This window comes from Sphaeramia orbicularis, chromosome 10, assembly GCF_902148855.1.
Source record: "Sphaeramia orbicularis chromosome 10, fSphaOr1.1, whole genome shotgun sequence".
NCBI classification, from domain to species: domain Eukaryota; kingdom Metazoa; phylum Chordata; class Actinopteri; order Kurtiformes; family Apogonidae; genus Sphaeramia; species Sphaeramia orbicularis.
In genome coordinates this window covers 52,850,002-52,871,211 of record NC_043966.1, presented here as the reverse complement: position 1 = coordinate 52,871,211, position 21,210 = coordinate 52,850,002, and the positions used below count along the sequence as shown (strand labels likewise).

The 21,210-nt window shown below is 37.1% G+C and overlaps 1 protein-coding gene across 2 annotated transcripts in view; it reads right to left on the bottom strand.

Annotated features, from left to right (window-relative positions):
- Positions 1 to 21,210, bottom strand: part of LOC115427047 (protocadherin-10-like) — a 45,535-nt gene that overhangs the window by 4,780 nt on the left and 19,545 nt on the right. For both annotated transcript variants that reach the window (XM_030145408.1, XM_030145407.1), the window contains exon 4: positions 5,368 to 5,712. In XM_030145408.1, the coding sequence (XP_030001268.1) occupies positions 5,368 to 5,712 (345 nt within the window). The remainder of the gene's footprint in view (positions 1 to 5,367; positions 5,713 to 21,210) is intronic.

Sequence of the window (21,210 nt, the reverse complement as noted above, 5' to 3'; positions counted from 1 at the left end):
AATCAAGTGCTTGTTATTGTTATTAGACTGTAGTAACATATTACTGTTATTATTTCCATGGAGTGAGTAGTGACTAGTATTAGAGTATGTCAAAATGTGAGAAAACATCAGATTAGCAGCATTAAAAATGTTTTTATTTCATAGTTTTCACACAATATATCAGTAAACGCATGTTTCTTTGCTTCAAAAATTTTAATTCAGTGACATTTTTGCAACTCCACGAAAAATAGGTTCATAAAAAAATTCAATTGCACTATTTTTTTCTAAAGATAAAAACACTCAGGAAAAAAAAATCTTGATTAAGGTTTTCATAATTCATGCATGAAAGGGTTAAATTAATGATGTATTTGACAAAACAAATGTCTTTAAGTTTGTGTTTTTTTGCAGATGACACATTTAATTTTCTCAGATAAAATATTAGATGAACTTTGAAAGGGAATTGGAAACACTCTAATGTTGGTTTGATGTCAATAAAATGTCTCTGAGTGTCAAAAAAAACTAAATGTATGTTTTTTGGAAGTCATCAAGAAATTATTAATGATGTTATTGGGGTTAAATTATGGAATGACCTAAACATAAATTTAAAGATGTACGATTCATTAATGGTTTTCAAAACATTGGTTTGTAAAGACATTTTTGAAGGATATAAACAGGAATGATTTTTGCTGTTTTGATTGGTCAAATAAAACGGATTTGGATTTGAATGTAGGCAAGGCGTTACATAAGCACCAAATGAAAGGTCACATCTGACTTCCTGTAAGTCCATAATATAAAGTTAGTCCATATTTGTCTTAGTTTTCAAGACAGAAGCCATTTTGGGAATATGCAAATTAGGTGCTTGAGCCCAACTTTGGCCGATATCTGAGCTGAACTTTGGCCGAATGTTGACAAAAACGAATCAAGTTGACTAGAGAATAGGGACAAACATTTGGTCCTGGTCTGATATCAACAATGATAGAAATGTGACGGATGGACAGACGAACTGAACAATATGCTTAGCCTACGACAAGCAACAAAGAAACAAACATGAAGAATAAAATCTGTCACATAAAACACACAAAACAAAACAAGTCCAGTATCAATAAAATAAAAATATCAATGGAAATGACGCTGCCATTTTAAATGTATAGTTTATATGTTCAGTAACGAGCGCAGTTGTAATTGTTAATTATTATAAATAAATATAGAGTGAGTAGAACAACTGACATGTAAATAGATATTTGATTTAATTTAGAGTGTGTCTACAGGAAGCACACACTTACACACACTGTGTTTTGGGGTAAATATAGACATAGATAATATAGAATCATGTGCAGAAAGACTGTTTTAAATAATGATTCATCTGAAAAGGGTAAATAAATAAATAAATAAAGATTTGTTCTGGTTTTGATTTTTTAAAAATTCTGAATATCTAGCTCACAGGTGTCAAAGATGCACCCCCACCCCCACCCCCCACCCTGCAGGATGAAAATAAATAAATGAACCTGAACAGTCCAGGTTGAACAGATCCTTTTGGTTCAGGTTCCACATACAGACCAATGTGAGCTACAGCAAAAAGAAAAACACAATAACCCAGAAATAATGACAACCGCAAATTTTCTTTGTGAAAAATTATGTGGAAAAAATTGAAGCAAAAAAAATCACATTACACAGTGAAAATATTTACTTTTACAAAATTATCCTTTCACAATAAAATGCAAATAAATACATAAATAAAAACAAAGACAAACAACCTGAAATGTGCAGTTTGAACAATATTCTGTCTGTTCCTAAATGTTTGGTGCATTTATGGATCCACTGGGATCTGCAGTTGTGTTCAGAATAACAGATGGAATATTGGAGAAACTGTTCAAATTTTAGTTCCAAACTCCAACATTTGAACAATATTCTGCCTGTTCCCAAATGTTTATGGAACACTGTGTGTAAATGTACATGTAGAAATTATAAGTCCAGGCAGAATATTGTTCAAATTGCACTAATTTTTCATATGAAATTTCTGTTTTTTCAGGTTATTCACATCTTTTTTGTAAAATGTAAATATTTTCTTAATTTAATTGGGTTATTTTTGCACTAAAACAAAAAGAAAAACTTGGATTTGTCATTATTTATAGGTTATTCAGTCATTATTTTACTGGTCTGGCCTGCTTGAGATCAAATTGGGCCAAATATGGAACTGAACCAAAATGAGTTTGACAGCCCTGATGTAGAAGAAAAATACGTCAAATAAAACAGACTATTATTTATAAAATAAAGATGATCCTAACACCCCACCCCCATCTTCCTAAACTCCCACCTGCTGCTCCTAAACTGAACCACAAAACACTTTAAAGGAATGAAGATGAAATTCAAGTGTGTGCAGTTTGGAGCATGTGGGACACAACTTTTTCATCAGGGATAAAAGAAAATGCCGCGCAAATGAATAAAACATTAATTAAGACTAAAAAAGTCCTTTGGTGGTTCTGTTCGGAACAGCACGCTGTGGTTTTAAATGATGGCGCTCGGGAAGCAGCGGGGCTCCGACAGTCGGATAATTCTGCTCGCTGCGTCGGATGATGAGAGACGGAGCCTCTTCAGGCGCCGCTTGACAAAATTATAATTAAGCATTATCACCAATTGCACTGATTGAGGATGTATCTCTTTGTGGCCTTTGAATGAGCGTTTAAAACAGTAATTCCTTGGGAAATGTGCCTTTTTTTTCTCCGCTCCTTAATTATCTAAAACTGGTTTTTGATCCTCGGCTTTGACGCCATGACTTCGACTGAACCAGAGTGAGACGTCAACCTCTGAGTTTTCACCGATTCAACACTGGAACCTACGCCTGGCTATCATGGCCAATTTCCTCAATCGATTCAATTTCGATTCATAAGGTTCTGAATCGATTAACTGCGATTCGATTTGATTCAGTATTAATTGATTGATTGGGATTCCTGTAGTGATACCAAAGTGCAATTTTGAGTTGTAACTTGATTATTTGACTACTGCAGCCATGCAACACAGACTTATGGCTGTGTATCGGCAAGAACCTGGTGATACGATACAAATCACAATACTAGGATCACAATAGGATATATCATGATACTGTTAAAAAGGCAATTTCTTTGTTTGTTTCTTTTTTTTTTTAATGATTATTTCCTTGAAGAATTAAATTCCAGCAGAAATCTGCACAAATACTAAACACATTTTTATTAGATCCCAACAGGATCTACTGTTCTATCACAAAATGTTCAAACTGTGTTCAAACTGAAATTCTGTTTTACAGACATTCCAGTTTCAGATCCTGTTCAAATGTTCAGATTCTATTAGTTCAGAACTAACATTATTTAATAAAAGAGTATTAAATAACAATAAATAAAATATAAACAAAAGAGAAAAACAAAAAGCTAAAATGAACCTCCACAATATCTGCATTTTAATAAATACCTAAAAATATCGATACAGTACTTTATAATATCGATACAGTGTTGTGAAATGAAATATCACAATGTATTGCAGAACCGATATTTTCTTACACCCCTACACAGAATCAGTACTGATATTAGAAAGGAAATAAATCTGACATTTCATCAGTAAACAGATGAATCTGCTCTGAATTAATGAACACAAACATGTCCATGTTTCTCCAGTGGATCAGAACAGACTTCTTCATCTTTATTCTGTTTTATTCCTGCTGCTTCCAGCCTTCAGGCACATTACTGTCACCCTGGGGCACTGACACCAGTTTGCCCCCCCACCCCGAAACAGACTCATGTTGGGCCCTTGGTACAAGAAACTCCTGGGGGGGGGGGGGGCGGAGCTTCCTGATTCGCACTTTACTATTCCTCTAACTCTGAACCAAGGTTATTATCGTTAACGAAAACTAACGAAATGACAAAAACTACAATTGTAAAAACATTTTCGTTAACTGAAATAAATAAAAACTATAATTAAAAGAAAAAAACGGTAACTAACTGAAACTGTATTGTGTGCTTATAAAACTAATTAAACTAAATTAAACTAAATTAAAAAACTAAACTAAATTAAACTAAACTGATTTATTTCGCTCTCAGTTTTCTGTGCTGTCACCATACGACACTACAACTAAGCATTTAGAGAAAAATGAAAACTAATAAAAACTATCAAACCTGCTCTAAAAACGAATTAAAACAAACTGAATTAGAGAAAAAAAAAGTCAAAACTAAATCAAACTAAACTAGAATGAAAAATCCAGAACTATTAAAACCTTACTCTGCACTCAACCACAGGTGATCCAAGTGAATAGTTCTAGAAGGACTGGCTTCTGTGACCCTCCTCCGACAGCCAGTTCCTCCACACTGTGGGTTCCAGTTTGAGACCTCCCACTGCGGGGTTTTCCCCACCCTTCCTCCGCGCTCCTCCCACAAAAGAACTGTCGCGAGCAGGACCAAGACGCCCCGTTTCCATGAGGGGCTCATGAGACCAGGGTCATTTACTCGCGGTCCTGCTCCGAAAAATCAATCTCATCCACCATTAATCGATTACGCAAAATTAAAAAGAAATCGATCCAAAATCAATCAAATCGTTTTTTTACCCAGCCCTAGTAGAATCTGTCAGACGCTTCAGGGGAAACATTCAGCCAAATATGGTCTGAAGTGGGCGGGGCTAGTACAATAATAACATAAGCAGAGGCGTCAAACATGCGGTCCAGGGGTCAAATACAGCCCTGTAATAACAGCTGATAACATAATAAATCTGCCCTTTTTAAAATGTAACAGGACAAAAAACTTCAAATCTGGCCAACAACGTAATAAAAGTCCTGAACTGATAACGTAATAGCGTTTGGTCAATAACTTTATAACTTATTACATTATTGGCTCAGTTATTACATTTACAAATAATTTTGTTTTTACCAGGCCAAAGACAGGTTTGTTTCTGGTGTTGGTGGGCCAGATTTGGCCCCGGGCCGCATGTTGGACACCCCAGTACAGGAACCATTTTATAATAAACCAGAGCTTCTGTAACACTAACATCTCCTCCCACTGCAGAGCAACCTTAGAGATCATAATTGCTTTTGGCATGTTTAATTTAGAAAGGCCCACAGGGCAAGTGTGTGTGTGTGTGTGTGTGTGTGTGTGTGTGTGTGTATGAATGAATAAAAAGGCAGAGGTGAGGCTGAGATAATCAGAGGCAGAAGACAATGGAGATGTTTGAGAAGGAGGGCAGAGTTAGTTCAACAGTCTGACAGGACCACTCAAAGACCCAGGCTCAGACCTGAAATGAATTTCACGCTTCTGTCCACGGGCCGACGCAGGGAGAAAATTGAATGTGGAATCTTTTTCTTTTTCCACGTAATTCGATCAGTATATCAGCGAGCGAGGGGTGGGGGTGGGGTCAGAAACAGCACATACTCACTGGAATAGGCTGGGTTATAAGGCGCTGTGGAGCTAGGCTCAGGGACCAGCTCTGTCCTCTGGCTGAGGGGATGGAGGTGGTGGAGGTGGTTTAGGTGGAGGTGGTGGTGGTGTTGGTGACTGAGCGGCATCTCTTTGCCAAAGGTGGAGAATGACTGATCGGCCTTGTGCTCGGGACTTTCAAATACCTCTGTGTCCGGGACCGAGTCCATGCCGGGCACGTGGAGGTTGCTGCGGTAGTCCGGGCCCTGGCGCCCGTCTGAGGGCACGAAGCTGGGCATCCAGCAGCGGTCGGAGTGGCCCAGGGCCTTACACTCCTCTGTACAGTTGGAGAACAGGTCAGTGCCTGGAGGAACAAACAACAACAACAACAACAACGGGGGGGTTAGGAGGTGAACCTGAAGCAGACAGACCCTCCCCTGAGGAGAAGGTTCCACAGCTATTCTTCAAATTAAGCGTATAATAGAGTGGGACTGTCAAACTCATGTTAGTTTAGGGGCCACATTCAGCCATATATATATATATATATATATATATATATATATATATATATATATATATATATATATATATATATATGTGTATATATGTGTGTGTGTGTGTGTGTGTGTATATATATGTATATATGTGTGTGTGTGTGTGTGTGTGTATATATATGTACACACACACATATATATGTATGTGTGTGTGTGTGTGTGTATATATATATAGTATATAGTATATATATATAGATACTTAATTTCAGTGCAAAAAAAATTCACTACTAGAAATTCAAAGGCTTTTTCTAATTCAAAATCTGATGAGACAGATTTACTTCCATATAATTAGACAAATATGAGAATTATCAATAAGGTGCAGAAAGAGTCGTCATATTAAACAGGTTGAAGTGAAAACATGCTCAGTGACAGACAGAATAACAGTTTCACACTGAGGACGATCCATTTAATGCAGCAGGTGGATTAAACTGTTATTTACAACACCAATAAGTGACACTGAATATGTCTTCAGTACGGCAGGAAACATCAAAGGTCAGTGGATGTGTGTGGAAATGTCAACCCCAGGCATTTACACGCATCAGCGACACAGAACAAAGCAACAAAAAGAAAAAAAAAACAAACCAACCTGCTACAAGAGACAAGAAATCTGAACCAGTGTGAGTCTGCTTGAACCACAGCACACACACACTCTATAGTATTGGATTACCCAGAATCCCCTTGGCCTGGCCTCTGTCTCTCTCCCCTTCTACAAAGCTCTTGTGTTGGATGAAAAGCTGGTGCAGGTCGAACCGGTCTGAGCACGCTCACTTTCATGTGTTGGAGAATGGGTTGTTTTGGTTTGGTTTTTTAAATAGCACTGAGGACCTTTAGTCAGAGGGTTAGTGTTCATGCACAGGTATTCAGTTTAACCCTTACAGACCCAAACATGCACCTTTAACCCTTACAGACCCAAACGTCCACCTTTAACCCTTACAGACCCAAACATGCACCTTTAACCCTTACAGACCCAAATGTCCACCTTTAACCCTTACAGACCCAAACATGCACCTTTAACTCTTACAGACCCAAACGTCCACCTTTAACCCTTACAGACCCAAACATGCACCTTTAACCCTTACAGACCCACACATGCACCTTTAACCCTTACAGACCCAAACGTCCACCTTTAACCCTTACAGACCCAAACGTCCACCTTTAACCTTTACAGACCCAAACATGCACCTTTAACCCTTACATACCCAAATGTCCACCTTTAACCCTTACAGACCCACACATGCACCTTTAACCCTTACAGACCCAAACATGCACCTTTAACCCTTACAGACCCACACATGCACCTTTAACCCTTACAGACCCAAACGTCCACCTTTAACCCTTACAGACCCAAACGTCCACCTTTAACCTTTACAGACCCAAACATGCACCTTTAACCCTTACAGACCCAAACGTCCACCTTTAACCTAAACCATCTCCTGATCTAAACTGTTTGATTCCTGTTGATCCATTAATCCTATCAATCCATGTCAATAATTGGTGTCAAATACAGTTCTTCATCTTTTCATGGTCATCAGATATGACCATATTTGGACGTTCAGAGGCTCTGTAGTTACCGTGGAAACACCGTCATCTTCTCCAACATTGATTCTCCAGTCAAACCCATGCAGTTGGATCAGTGACAGTGGATGGACACACTGGGTGTATGTTCAGTTAAGGACAGACTGGGCTGAAAAATCGATCTTTTTCTTCAGTTTTCTCTTTTACCATCAACTTCAGTCTGAACTTTAATAAAAATGTACATAATCAGTGAATTAAATATAGGAAAATATCTGATTTTCACTTAAAAATGCCAAATACAGAGGATAATATAATGTTAGAGTAAATGGTGATAAATTAGTGAAGGTTAAAAATGGAGAAAAATTCCTTTGAGAACTGCCTCAAAATAACCTTTAAGGGTCTTTAAGGGTTGAACCAGACTGTGTTTTCATGAGCCCATATGTTTTTTGCAGTAAGGCCTAGATTCTGCATGTTCATGTTTTTTTTGTGTGTGTGTTTTTTGTGTAAATCCGCTTGTGTACGAGTGTCTGAGTCGCTGTTTGGGACTCAAATCTGAACTGTCCGGCTCAGGCTATCTGCAGCAAATCCCTCTGAATACAGACTGATTAGGCTAAGACAGCTGCCAGCCCAATAAACACTGTGTGTGTGTGTGTGTGTGTATGCAGTTTGTTAGGCGTGTGTCTGCGGCGGTCAGCAAAGGGGGAATTTGCTTTTGTTACAAAGCGGATTAATTTGGCTGGCCGTCACTAACAGCTTGGCAAAGAGCCCGGTCTCCTAAAGAGAGGCATTCTTATTAAATATTAACCCAGATGACAGAAATAAACACACCATCACATGAATGTGGGAGGAAACAAACGAACAACTGGACGGACCAATGATGGGAGAGCAGCCGCAGCACCAGCGCACCTGTGGGCGGGGCTAAACACAGCACCAGCGCACCTGTGGGCGGGGCTAAACACAACACCAGCGCACCTGTGGGCAAGGCTAAACACAACACCTGAGCACCTGTGGGCGGGGCTAAACACAACACCAGCGCACCTGTGGGCGGGGCTAAACACAACACCAGCGCACCTGGGGGCGGGGCTAAACACAACACCTGAGCACCTGTGGGCGGGGCTAAACACAACACCAGCGCACCTGTGGGCGGGGCTAAACACAACACCTGAGCACCTGTGGGCGGGGCTAAACACAACACCTGAGCACCTGTGGGCGGGGCTAAACACAACACCTGAGCACCTGTGGGCGGGGCTAAACACAACACTGACAGCTACTGCTAACGACGGTGGGAAACCTGTGGATCCATGACCAAGGTTATTATCGTTAACGAAAACTAACGAAACGACGAAAACTAGAATTGTAAAAACATTTTCATTAACTGAAATAAATAAAAACTATAATTAAAAGAAAAAAACAGTAACCAACTGAAACTGTATTGTGTGTTTACAAAACTGACTAAAACGTATAAAAATTATGGATAAAGTTCCCTTCGTTTTCGTCTTTGTCAGTGTCAGATCGATACGAAATCGATTTATTTCGCTCCAGCAATTTTAGGTGATATAGTTTTGTGAAATGAAATATCACAATACATTGTAGAGCTGATATTTTCTAGCACCCCTATTTAAAATGACCAAAAAAATTAAATAACATACAAATCAATAGTGGCAACAAATGATAAAAGTAAAAGACAAAAAAGACACCATCCCATCACAAAAACAGTGAACAGCTGACTGCTCCATGTAAAGAAATGATAAAAACAATGTTCATTTGATCTTATTAGTGATAAAACTGACACATCACTGTTTTTTTTTTCCTTCTTCTCATCGTGAACACAGTTGGACCAGCTCAGGTCAAGACGACGGTCCTGGGCTTTGAACATGGCTCTATAAAACCAAGGTTATTATCATTAACGAAAACTAACGAAATGACAAAAACTAAAATTGAAAAAACATTCTCATTAACTGAAATAAATAAAACTATGGTTAAAAGAAAAAACGATAACTAACTGAGACTGTGTTGTGTGTTTACAAAACTAACTAAAGCAGATAAAAAATTATGGATAAAATTCCCTTTGTTTTCTTCTTTGTCAACGTCAGATTGATACGAAATCGATTTATTTCACTCTAGCAATTTTAGCTAGCGTCACTATACGACACTTCATGGTCTATCACTTGTCGTCACTAAGCAACTAAGCATTTAGAAAAAAATAAAAACTAATAAAAACTATCAAACCTGCTCTAAAAACGAATTAAAACAAACTGAATCAGAGAAAAAAAGTCAAAACTAAATAAAACTGAACTGTAATGAAAAATCCAAAACTATTCTAACCTTGACCAGCACACGTACAGATGAATACTACAATAAATCCAACAATATCATGTGATGTTTAATACAGTCAAACATCCTGTCAGATAAAATAAGTTAAATATCTGTACATTATGGGTCAAAGAAGTGTGTGTTTAAATAAAACATCAGATCCAGGAAGATGTGAGTATAACGTATTCGTACAGTTCATGAGTTATTTAACAAAATGTGGCCGACGTGATCTAGCAATAATATTTATTTATTTACTTTGAACTTATTAACTGAAATATTTAACATTTTTCTGCAAAAACGTGTTGTGCGTCACATGGTTTTTAAGAGGATCTTTAATGGAGGTGCAAACACATTTGAATGTATGGAAATACAAGGACAATAAAGCCTCTGATTTCATCTTTAAAAAGTGAAAGGTAATCGACATAAGAAGAAAATGAGGAAGATGAAAAAGGAGTGTAAACAATCCTGTCGAAGCAACGCTAGTGTTCAGAGCAGGAGGACAGAGCTGTGCTTCCAATACAAAATGGATGCTGAGTTAATTCGCAAAATGGGAACGCAAAAATATGGCATTTAGACTCTGTCAGAAAGATAAGACTCACACACACACACACACACACACACAGACTCAGCGAGAGCGAGCGAGAGAGAAAGAGCGAACGGCAGAGCGAGGCCAATTTCTGCCACAAAGCCCAGATCAAGACATCTTGATATTTCTTGACATTTTGGTAAAATTAGCTGTTCCTGTGGTGCATAAGAGAGCGCCTGGATGGCATCACAGGGATAAAAGCAGTAAAACAGAGCAGCGCACACACACACACACACACACACACACACACACACACACACACACAGACACAGTTCTGCTTCAAACAGGAGGAGTTAAAGGGTGGAGGAGAACACCGTTATGGTCTGTACTGCATCCTTCCACCACAGGGTTCTCAAACTCATCTTAGTTCAGGTTCCACATTTGATCTGCAGTGGGCGGGACCAGTAAAATAAAAACAGAATAACCTATAAATAATGACAACTGCATGAAAATACTTAACTTTTATAAACTATCCCCAAAAAAGATGTGAATAACCTGAAAAAACTGAAATTTAAATTTTAAAAAATTAAGGAAATTAAGTGCAATTTTAACAATATTCTGCCTCAACTTATCATTTCTACGTATGTATGTGAACACTAACACTTTAAAGAGATATCTGAATGTTTATTTTAATCTCTGACACGAAGGCATAAATGTCATTTTGTACTGTAATGTAAGGTATTGTACTGTATTGTCCTTTAAGCAGTAAATGTTTATTTTAGTCCTTGACATGTACTATATTGTAGTGTATTAAACTGTTCTGTTTTGAAATGTATTGTACTGTCTTGCTCTGTACTGCACTTATTACACTGTTTTGTTTTGTTTTGTTTTGTTTTGTTTTGTTTTGTTTTGTATTGTATTGCACGGATCTCTGTTATTTAAGTGGGGACTGCGGATGAAAATTAGCACTGACACTAACTCCGGCATATTTACATGTTTATACTGAAATGGAACACATAAATGTGTTCATTAATGTGCACTGTCACGCCTAAATAAAGATACATACATACATACATACATACATACATACATACATACATACATACATACATACATACATACATACATACATGTATTCTGGATCAGATCTACAAAGACACTAAACACTGAGGAACAGGCAGAAAAGAGTTCAAATTGGACTGAATTTAATACAGACATTTCAGGTTGTTCATATTTGTTCAGGTTATTCACATTTTATTGGTACAGGAGAGTTTGTAAATGTAAATATTTTCATAATTTAATGTTTTTTTTTTGCACTAAAACAAAGACAAACATTTGGAGTTGTCATTATTTACAGACATAATGTAATATGTTTTTTTCACATCAAACCCAGTAGTAAATCTGCAGTGGTTCTTTTGTGTGGGTTCTTCTGCTGTTCTTATTGGACTGTAGATCAGATTGGTCTGGATGTGGAACCCACACTAAAATGAGTTCCACAGCCTGGACTGCCAAAGGTTCTGGTCTGACCCACTGGAGGTCCAATGGGGCAGCCCTGATCCAGAATGCCCCCCCCCCCACTAAACCCAACAAAACAGGGGAGGCCAGAGGGAACACACACCGCCACAGTGAGAGAGAGAGAGGTGGGGGGGGCAGGGGGGGTTAACGGCGTCTTTAAGAGCGGTGACCCTCGTTACTTTGGAACGCATCGTCTCATCTTAGCATTCTGCACAGAGTGTGAACAGGGCAAATGCACAGGCTCCATAATAACCTTCATTTGGTAATTGGTATGCAGAGGTCTGAGAAATGAATTACTGATCAGCGAGCTGTTACCACGGTGATAACGTGAACCGCAGTCCTAAGGAGGAATTTATCACAGCAGAGCGGGGAGATGTGAGGAGTGGGGGGGGGCAGAAAAGTGGATAACCACCTCAACTCAATCTTCTCCAAGTGTGTCACATTGGAAATATTGATAAAAAGGACTTTAGACTGGGAGGAGGACATGGGGGGGGGGTCCTGAGGGGACGGTGTGGACCAGCTGCTGAAGGAGGGCCTACAAGGGACGACACTAAACAAACAAACACACATATGTATATATATATATATATATATATATATATATATATATATATGTATGTATATATATATATATATATATATATATATATATATATATGTATATGTATATGTATATGTGTGTATATATATATATATATATATATATATATATATATATATATATATGTGTGTGTGTGTGTGTGTATATATATATATATATATATATATATATATATATATATATATATATATATATATATATATATATATATATAGGCCCTTAACATGGACTGTGGTAAATGTGCATCAAACTGTTTCCATGACAGAATCAGCCTCTGTATTCCACTGATCCCAGTTCCAGTATCCTCCACACGTACCCAGTCAGGACACTGAAAATAATTTTGTGGCATCAATAAAACCATCTTTATTTCCTGAGACGGAAAAATCTGTTTCATTAGTTTTTTATTACTATTGACCATTTGGCCTGTTGTTGCAAATTTGCATCATACCTGAATTTATATTTATTTTATGTCAAATTAACAATTGCCACTTAAATTAGCAAAAACATAAATCATTATTTTTTTATGCTTTTATATAAATTGTAATTTATATATTTTTTTACTTTACACACAACAACAAATCAAACATTAGAACAAAGAAAGAAACAGATTGTAAAGGTGAGATCAGAAAACCCTGTGGGGGCTTATTAAATTAATCTGACCTCATTATAGCATTAGCGTAAAGAAAGACAATAGAAATTAAAGCTGCAAGCAGCATTGGGCGGGACCTCGCACCGGGCGTTCCGCCTCCCCCGCGATCCGCCACCCGTGACCGTCCACACCTCAGCTCCACTCACACCTCTCCGTCCCCATACCAGTTCCCACCCTTTAGTGTCCGTCCTCCTTACATCTGTACAGAACACCAGCGACCCTCTGCTGAAACCACCATCACCTTTAAAATGAGACTTTTATTTTGGAAACCCTACTGTGTGTATGTGCATTTGTTTTGTATGTGAGAGAAAGAATCAGTTTGAAAAATGAATTGAAATTGTATGACTAAGTGAGTATAAAAGTGATGATTTACCACATTTAAGACTTTTATTTTGGAAAAACCCTATTGTGTGAGCATGTGTGTCTGTGAGAAAGAGTACTTTTGAATGAAGAAACATTGTACAAAGAGTTGAGCGTTTGGTCCTAAAAATGAAAAGAAGTTATGTAATAGAAATTTTGTATTATTCTTAATTGGGGTTTTATTTTGAAAGAATTTACTCTGTGTACTTTGTAATGTGTGCAAAATGTCCAATATCCACAATATAATGCAGTAAAACCTGTTTTAAAATGTGAGGGGGAGGGGGGAAAAAAAAAGTCAGTATCCTGCCTGGGGTTGAACTCATGCCTCCCATACAATAGACCAGTGCTTTAGCCACTGGTCTATTGTCAGACACACACAACTTTATACTGGTAAGCCTTATATAGGGATTATGTCATTGTGAAAGTGAAAGTAAACTTGCTCTTCAAAAAATCACCATTATTCCATAACCGTAGGTCGTATCTGAAAAATTCTTTCACTTTTGGATTCTGCAGACTTGTGGGAATTTAATGAGGTATAAGTTTTGTGTCAAAAGTCTGAAATGAATAAGCAGTAATTGCAGAAACGTAGAGTAACTTTCAAAGGCAGATTGCCAACTTCCTGTTGGAGTTAGCTCATGAGTGTCAGTGTATGATTTGTCGGCTCAATCAGACCAACATTTTGGCATTTGTTTCATGTTTCTGTGACATTCCTACTGGCCGCTAGGGCAGATTTTGTGTTTTTTTTAGTACAAAAGTGGCGCTACAGAGTCCATTTTGGCACCCAAGGGGTTAATTTTGATATTGAATCAAAGTGTTCACCAGCCATGACATACATGGCAAATTTGGTGAGTTTTGGAGCATGTTAAGGGGGTCAAATGGCAGTCTAAAGTGGAAAAAGTATGAAAAGAAACAAATTGCTATAAATCAATAACCGTAAATCCTATCTCAAAATTTTTTGCATGTGAGCGTTGTGCTGAGTCCCCTGAATGCGTAGATATGTCACATGTGGGGAAAAACTCCAAAGTGAAAAATGAGTTCCAAAACATCGCAACTTTGCGGGCTTCTAAAAAAAAAACTAAGACAGTTGTGGAAAAAGTGCTAACTTTTTTGAGGAGGGTTCACTCTATCTTTTGGTGCTATTTAGAAGTCAATACAACAAACGGTGTAATCGGAGTTAGTTTTAAAAATTTTATTTTGAAAGGCATATTGCGAACTTCCTGATGGAGCTGGCTCATAGGTGTCAGCACGTGATTTGTTGTGCTCGATTAAACAAAGGTTTTGGCCTTGGTTTCGTGTGTCTATGACATTCCTACTGGAAGTCTGCAATTTGAGCATTTTATTTTGAAAGGCAAATTCTGAACTTCCTGTTGGAGTTAGGTCATGAGTACCCATGCGTGATTTGTTGGGCTCGATGAGACGAACATTTTGACGTTTGTTTCATGTTTCTACGACATTCCTACTGGCTGCTAGGGCCGTTTTTTTGTTTCTAGGGGCGCTAGAGAGCTCATTTTGGCACCTATTGGTATAATTTTTACATTGTATAAAATTTTTCGCCAAACCTGACATGTGTGCCAAATTTGGTGAGTTTTCGAGCATGTTTAGGGGGTCAAAATCCAGTCCAAAGTGGTGTGTGAATAATAATATAACGAACGAATAACAATAGGGCCTTGCTTGCAGGGAAGGCCTCTCACTGTGTGAGAGGGCCTTACCTTTCAGCTCGGTCCCTAATGTGTGTGAGTGTGTGTGTGAGGAATATTTAAATGTGTTGAATCAGATCGGTCCTAAGCCTCGACTTAAACAAAATGAAGTAGACTGAGAGGGGATTTAAACAGAACTGTTCCACAGCAGAGAACTGACCGTGTCCACTGTGGACCACTGGCATGTCTTAGATGGAAGTTTTGAACATCTGTATCAAACTGCACAAAGCTTTTACAAGGTAAACAATGTGTAGCACGTTGAATCAAGATTTTGTACAGAAATATACAGATAAGGTATTTATTTAAGTATGTATATATATATATATATATACTATAGATAAAAAAAAACTCACTATGAAGACTTGAAACAAGTATATTCTGCTTAAAATAAGAATTTTATCATTCTATAATTCTTGGATAATATTTCCTTACTTGAATAAAACTTGATAAGTGCAGTTTTCTTACTGCTAATAACTGTACTCGAAACAAGACATTTGAAGCCAATTATACGGCGGCCCAGAGGTGCAACAGCCCAAAAAATTATCCACTACAAGAAAAAAAAAACATCATCCACCTTCTCAATTAGGGGGGCGCTGTATACCCAAAAGGTCTCTTACTTTAAAATTAAGGCCACCACAAAAAATGAAAGCATATATTAATATTTTAAATGTAACTTTATTTTAAAAATAACTTTGTTTTTAGTGCAGCGACCTCCACTTCTGGTGGGTTACCTCCTTAGAACTAACCACATTAGCTGAAGGCCTTAAAAATGTTCAGCCTAGGCTTTTATTTTAATTGAAAAGGTGGATGATGGTTTTGGCTGTTCTCTTTTTTTTCTTACAGTGGATAATTTTTTGGGCTGTTTTCTTTTTTTTCTTACAGTGGATAATTTTTTGGGCTGTTCTCTTTTTTTTCTTACAGTGGATAATTTTTTGGGCTGTTCTCTTTTTTTTCTTACAGTGGATAATTTTTTGGCCTGTTGCACCTCTGGGCTACTACACAATAATGAGCTGAATTTCCTTATTTTTTGCAGTGTACTTGCAGTGTCAGTGTTGAAATTATCAGCTGTACTGCATCCACGCTCACATCACACTGTAAAAAGTAACAGCGTGTGTATGTGTTCCACTTGTGTCCTCTGCAGTCACTAACACATTGTGAACGTCCACACTGTTTCCGTTAATGCTTTAATCCATACTTCAACAAATATAGCGCTGATAAATATCGCCTCCAAATGTGATTACACTGAAGACAAAGGCCTGCTCCTTATCTGACGGACGGATTCCCAGAGCCTCCTGACACAGACGAGAGGCTAATGCGACACCGTAATGGATGACACGGACATGTGTTTATTTAACATTAGCATTTATTAAACAGAGACGCCGTTCAAGTGTACCCTCGCCACCGCTGACAAACTCAATTAGCGCACACGCTCAGTAAAAGCCTCGACCATGTTTTCAGACAGAAACGCAGGCAGGGACGCTAAGCTACGTTATCAATTATCCTAATCAAACAAAGACTTAATGCACAGTAAATAATCTGTTTAAAGGCTGTAAGCTGCCTGATAACTGGGCAACAAAGTAACTGGATCTGTTTACTGCAACAAGGGTACTCAAAGTCAGCACACTGCAAAAAAAAAAAAAAAGGGTGGATAAAAACAAGATAAAAACAGTCAACCTGAGGGGAAAAGGTACGGAAAACCAGTGAAATATCTGTCCATGCAGCAAGAGAAGTTCACTGGATGTTTGTTGAATTCAGACGTTACATGTAGAAATAAGCACGTCTACAGATATAACATATAACATATAATGTATGAACACTGCAAAAAAGAATGAACTCCAAAAATAAGAGAAATTATCTAACACTTCTAAATGTAAGTCGTCTCTTTTTTTTGTCTTGATAAGAACCAAATAATTTGCAGTGTGTGTGTGTGTGTGTGTGTATAGATAGATAGATAGATAGATAGATAGATAGATAGATATGAATATATATGGATATATAGATAGACAGAGGTGTTTAGTGTCAGACTGCAGTGGAAGCTCATCTGCTCCTAAAATGACTCCCATTAAATGCTCAAATCTGTTCAGTTGTTTTCATTTCATTGACTCCAAATGCGTTGGAACACGTTCATCTCTCAGACCAGTTGGTTCAGAATCAGTTTGATCCCAGATCAGTGGACTGGATGTTGTTCACTTCTCCTCCATTCCCGTGTCTGTTTGTTCATTCCATCTCTGTGGGCGGAGCTCAGCCGGACGCTGAGCTTCCGCGTGCTGATTGGAGGATCAGTCCAGAGGCTGAATGTGGTTTGATTGACAGCTGTTTTCAGATCTGCTCCTTCACTGACACAGTTCAGTTTAATACCATCACACATTCTGCTGTGAAATCACAGAAACCAAATGAACTGTTCATTTACTGACCTGGAAGAAAACACAACCACTGGACGAACTGGTTTACATTTAACATAATTTCAACGTTTTCTTGTTTCAGTTCCATAATTTAATGATTTCTTGTTTGAATTTAATATCATTTTGTCGCCTACTTGGTCTGATAAGGTCACTGACCATTTTCTGAAAAAGGAACAGAGGGACGAATTTATGTTGAAATAACTGGACCATTTTTTGATGTAAGCCGACAATGAGCTTCCCCTCCCTCCCTCTCTCTCTCTCTACATATATATATATATATATATATATATATATATATATATATATATATATATAATATATGTATATATATGTATATATATATATATATATATATATATATATATATATATATATATATATATATGTATAATATATATATATATATATATATATATATATATATATATATATTATATAGTTTTTTGACATTCATGTTTGAAATAAACATAATCAATTAATCAGTTTTAATTCAGTGTTTTACGATGATCCCTTTAATTTTTTAATGGGAAATGATGTGAATAAAAGGCTGACTTTTTATCAGCGTGAAACTCTTTTCTTATTGAATAATAAGCAAAAAAATGAAAAAAAAATTTAAAAATAAACAGCAGCAGAGAAAAGCCTAAATGAGCCTGTTTGTGACAGAGCCGTAGGTCCAGTCGTTATTTGAGGTCTCATTATTGGTTAAAAGGTGCACGGACGGGGGACTAACGAACTAAACTGGGCTAATCTGATGAACTAACGAACTAAACTGGACTCGTGATGAACTGATGATGAGGAAATGAAATGGAAGAGGATCCTCATGTGTATCTGTCCGACAGCAGCGCAAAAACATCTGACCGAGGTCAGATGTTTTTGCACATGTCGAGACATGTTTGGGAAACGCCATTACATGGAGATTATATTATATTAGAGCAGCGGGGCTGCAACTTTTTACAGAGGAGTACCTCCTGAAATAGACTTTTTACAGCAGAGTACCACCTGAAATACACTTTTTACAGCGGAGTAGCCCCTGAAATAGACCATCTCCATTTAGTACCCCCTGAAATAGACTTTTACAGTGGTGTACCCCTTGAAATAGACTTTTTACAGTGGAGTACCCCCTGAAATAGACTTTTTACAGTGGAGTACCCCCTGAAATAGACTTTTTACAGTGGAGTACCCCCTGAAATAGACCTTTTCACAGCAAAGTAGCCCCTGAACTGACAGACATTACAAGACGCTTAAAGGATTTCATAAAAATTGTCTGAAAAGGAGAAAAAAAAGTCAATAAAACCAAGGTTGCCTTGGGTCGACCAGGGTTCAAAGTGCTCCTTCCAAACCAAACACTTCCATTCAGACCCAGACCTGCTGCCACTTCAGTTCAATAAGTTCATTTCCTTTCATATTTTTAACGCAGGGCTGTCAAACTCATTTTGGTTCAGGGTCACAGTCAGTCCAGTGGGACCTGAAGGGGGTCGGACCAGTACAATAATAACCTATAAATAAATAATAATACACATTTGTCTCTATGCTTTAGTATGAAAGTTACATTACAGTATGAAAACCTGAAGAACCTGAAAGATCTTCTTTTTTTTTTTTAAGTGCAATTTCGACAATAATACGTCTCTGCTTATTAATAACAAATTTTACAGATCATAGTGGATCTACAAACACACAAAACATTTATTAATATTTAGGCATAAAATTATTTTTCTTTAGTAGTAGTAGTAGTAGTAGTAGTAGTAGTAGTAGCACATAGAATCATCAGATAACACAGAATCATACAACATGGTCAAAAATAAATAAATAAATTTTAAAAAATTTCTGCGCTCGAAAAGGAGTGGGCAGAAGTATAACTTATAGACTCCACCCCCTTTTTACAATCTAATAACCAGACAAGATCCACTTCCTTTGCTTTGTTAACACACATTTTTCTGTATATTTTTACAATAACACAAAACAGCCGTACAAACCATTCACATACACTTTTTTAGTCGCCTCACACACAACCACATTTACATAATCAAACGCTTTTAACAGAAACTAATATTTATATGCACTTTAAATATTTACTCCAAATACAATGATCAATAAATGTGATAGTATCTTCTTATCATGATCAGCAATTAACTACAATTATATCTTATTTTATGCGTACTTCTATAATGTTCTATGTTTTGTTGTTATAGTCATACTGCAAAAAAGGTGTGTAAAAATAAGAGAATTCTACTTCAGAGGTCTTATTTCAGTACAATCATCTGCCAGTGCAGTGAGAAAATGACACTGATCAAGTTTTATTAAAATAAGAAAATATTATCGAAGGATTATAGAATGAGACAATTCTTACTTAAGCAGAAAATACTTGCTTCAAGTCTTCACAGTCAGATTTTTTTTAACTTATGGTAAATATAAATAAATATATGGTCTTATGAAGACGCTTAAATTTAGTTGTAAAATCTCAGTGAGGTTCAGATCAAGATGAAAATTCTTGGAACAAGTCAAATAATCTGAACTAGATTACGTCTAAATAACTAAATAAATCTAAAAAATGATCTCAATATTCCACATTCAGGTCAGTTTATCTCCGTCAGTTATTCCTGTTTTTTTGCAGTTCATTCCAGGTTCATATTTGTTCACTTTATTCACATTTAATTGTAACAGGATCGTCTGTAAATGTAAATATTTTCAGAACGTAATTTAACTTTTTGACATTAAACCAGGGAGAATATTTGTCATTATTTATTGCTTATTGTGTTATTATTTGAGTGGATATCACATGTGCAGTACGTGGCCACTGAACACCCTGGACTGTTCATATTGTTGCACTTTGTGGGCTGGATTGGACCCCTTGGTGGGCTGGTTTCAGTCCATGGGCCACATGTTTGACACCCCTGTTTTAAAGGATGCACAGCTGTGTGTCTGAAGAACCCTGAACATGTATAATAAAAGTCCATCCTGTCAGAAACTCATCCACCCACTCCCACTCGGTCATGTGGAAGGAAACAGACTTCTGCATTTGGAGTTATTTTTAATTACTGTCACCAACTAAATAAATACCCAGATTATTTCTCTCTCTCATAATTCCAGCCAGTAACTTAATTTTACAGAATTATCTCTAACTTTGTCTTAATCAGACGTTGCACCAGTAACAATCTACAACAATGGTTTGTATAATAATAGAACTAAAAGGAATAAGATTATTTTCCCTCATTTTAACAGGGAGACCAAAAGGACAACTGAACAGTATTAAACATGTCTTAAATATCTGTGCTTTAGTTGACTGTGAAAAGCAGAATTTTGGATAAAACGTCCCCTTTAAGCTCATTATGGACTTTTGGGGACTGTGGTTCTAGTTTTAAGGAACCTGACTAAATAAAGGGGGTTTGTATCTGTAGCACCGCATTATGGAATAACAGTGCAAAAGGTAATAAATAAGGTATGGAAGTAAATCTGTTTCATCAGATTTGGAATTATAAAAGCCACTGAATTTTTTTTGCACTGAAATTAAGTATCTGAATTTTTTCGGCGTCACATGACCAACCTAACCAAACTTGATTGGCTGGCTGTTGGTTCGACTTCAGATAGAATCGATTGCTTATCCTTGGTGTCCCAGATGTGTGATCCAAATTTTTTGCGTCTGAATTTTTTTGCATCTGAATTTTTTTGTGTCTGAATTTTTTGCATCGGAATTTTTGCATCGGAAGTCCTTGCATCTGAATTTTTTGCATCT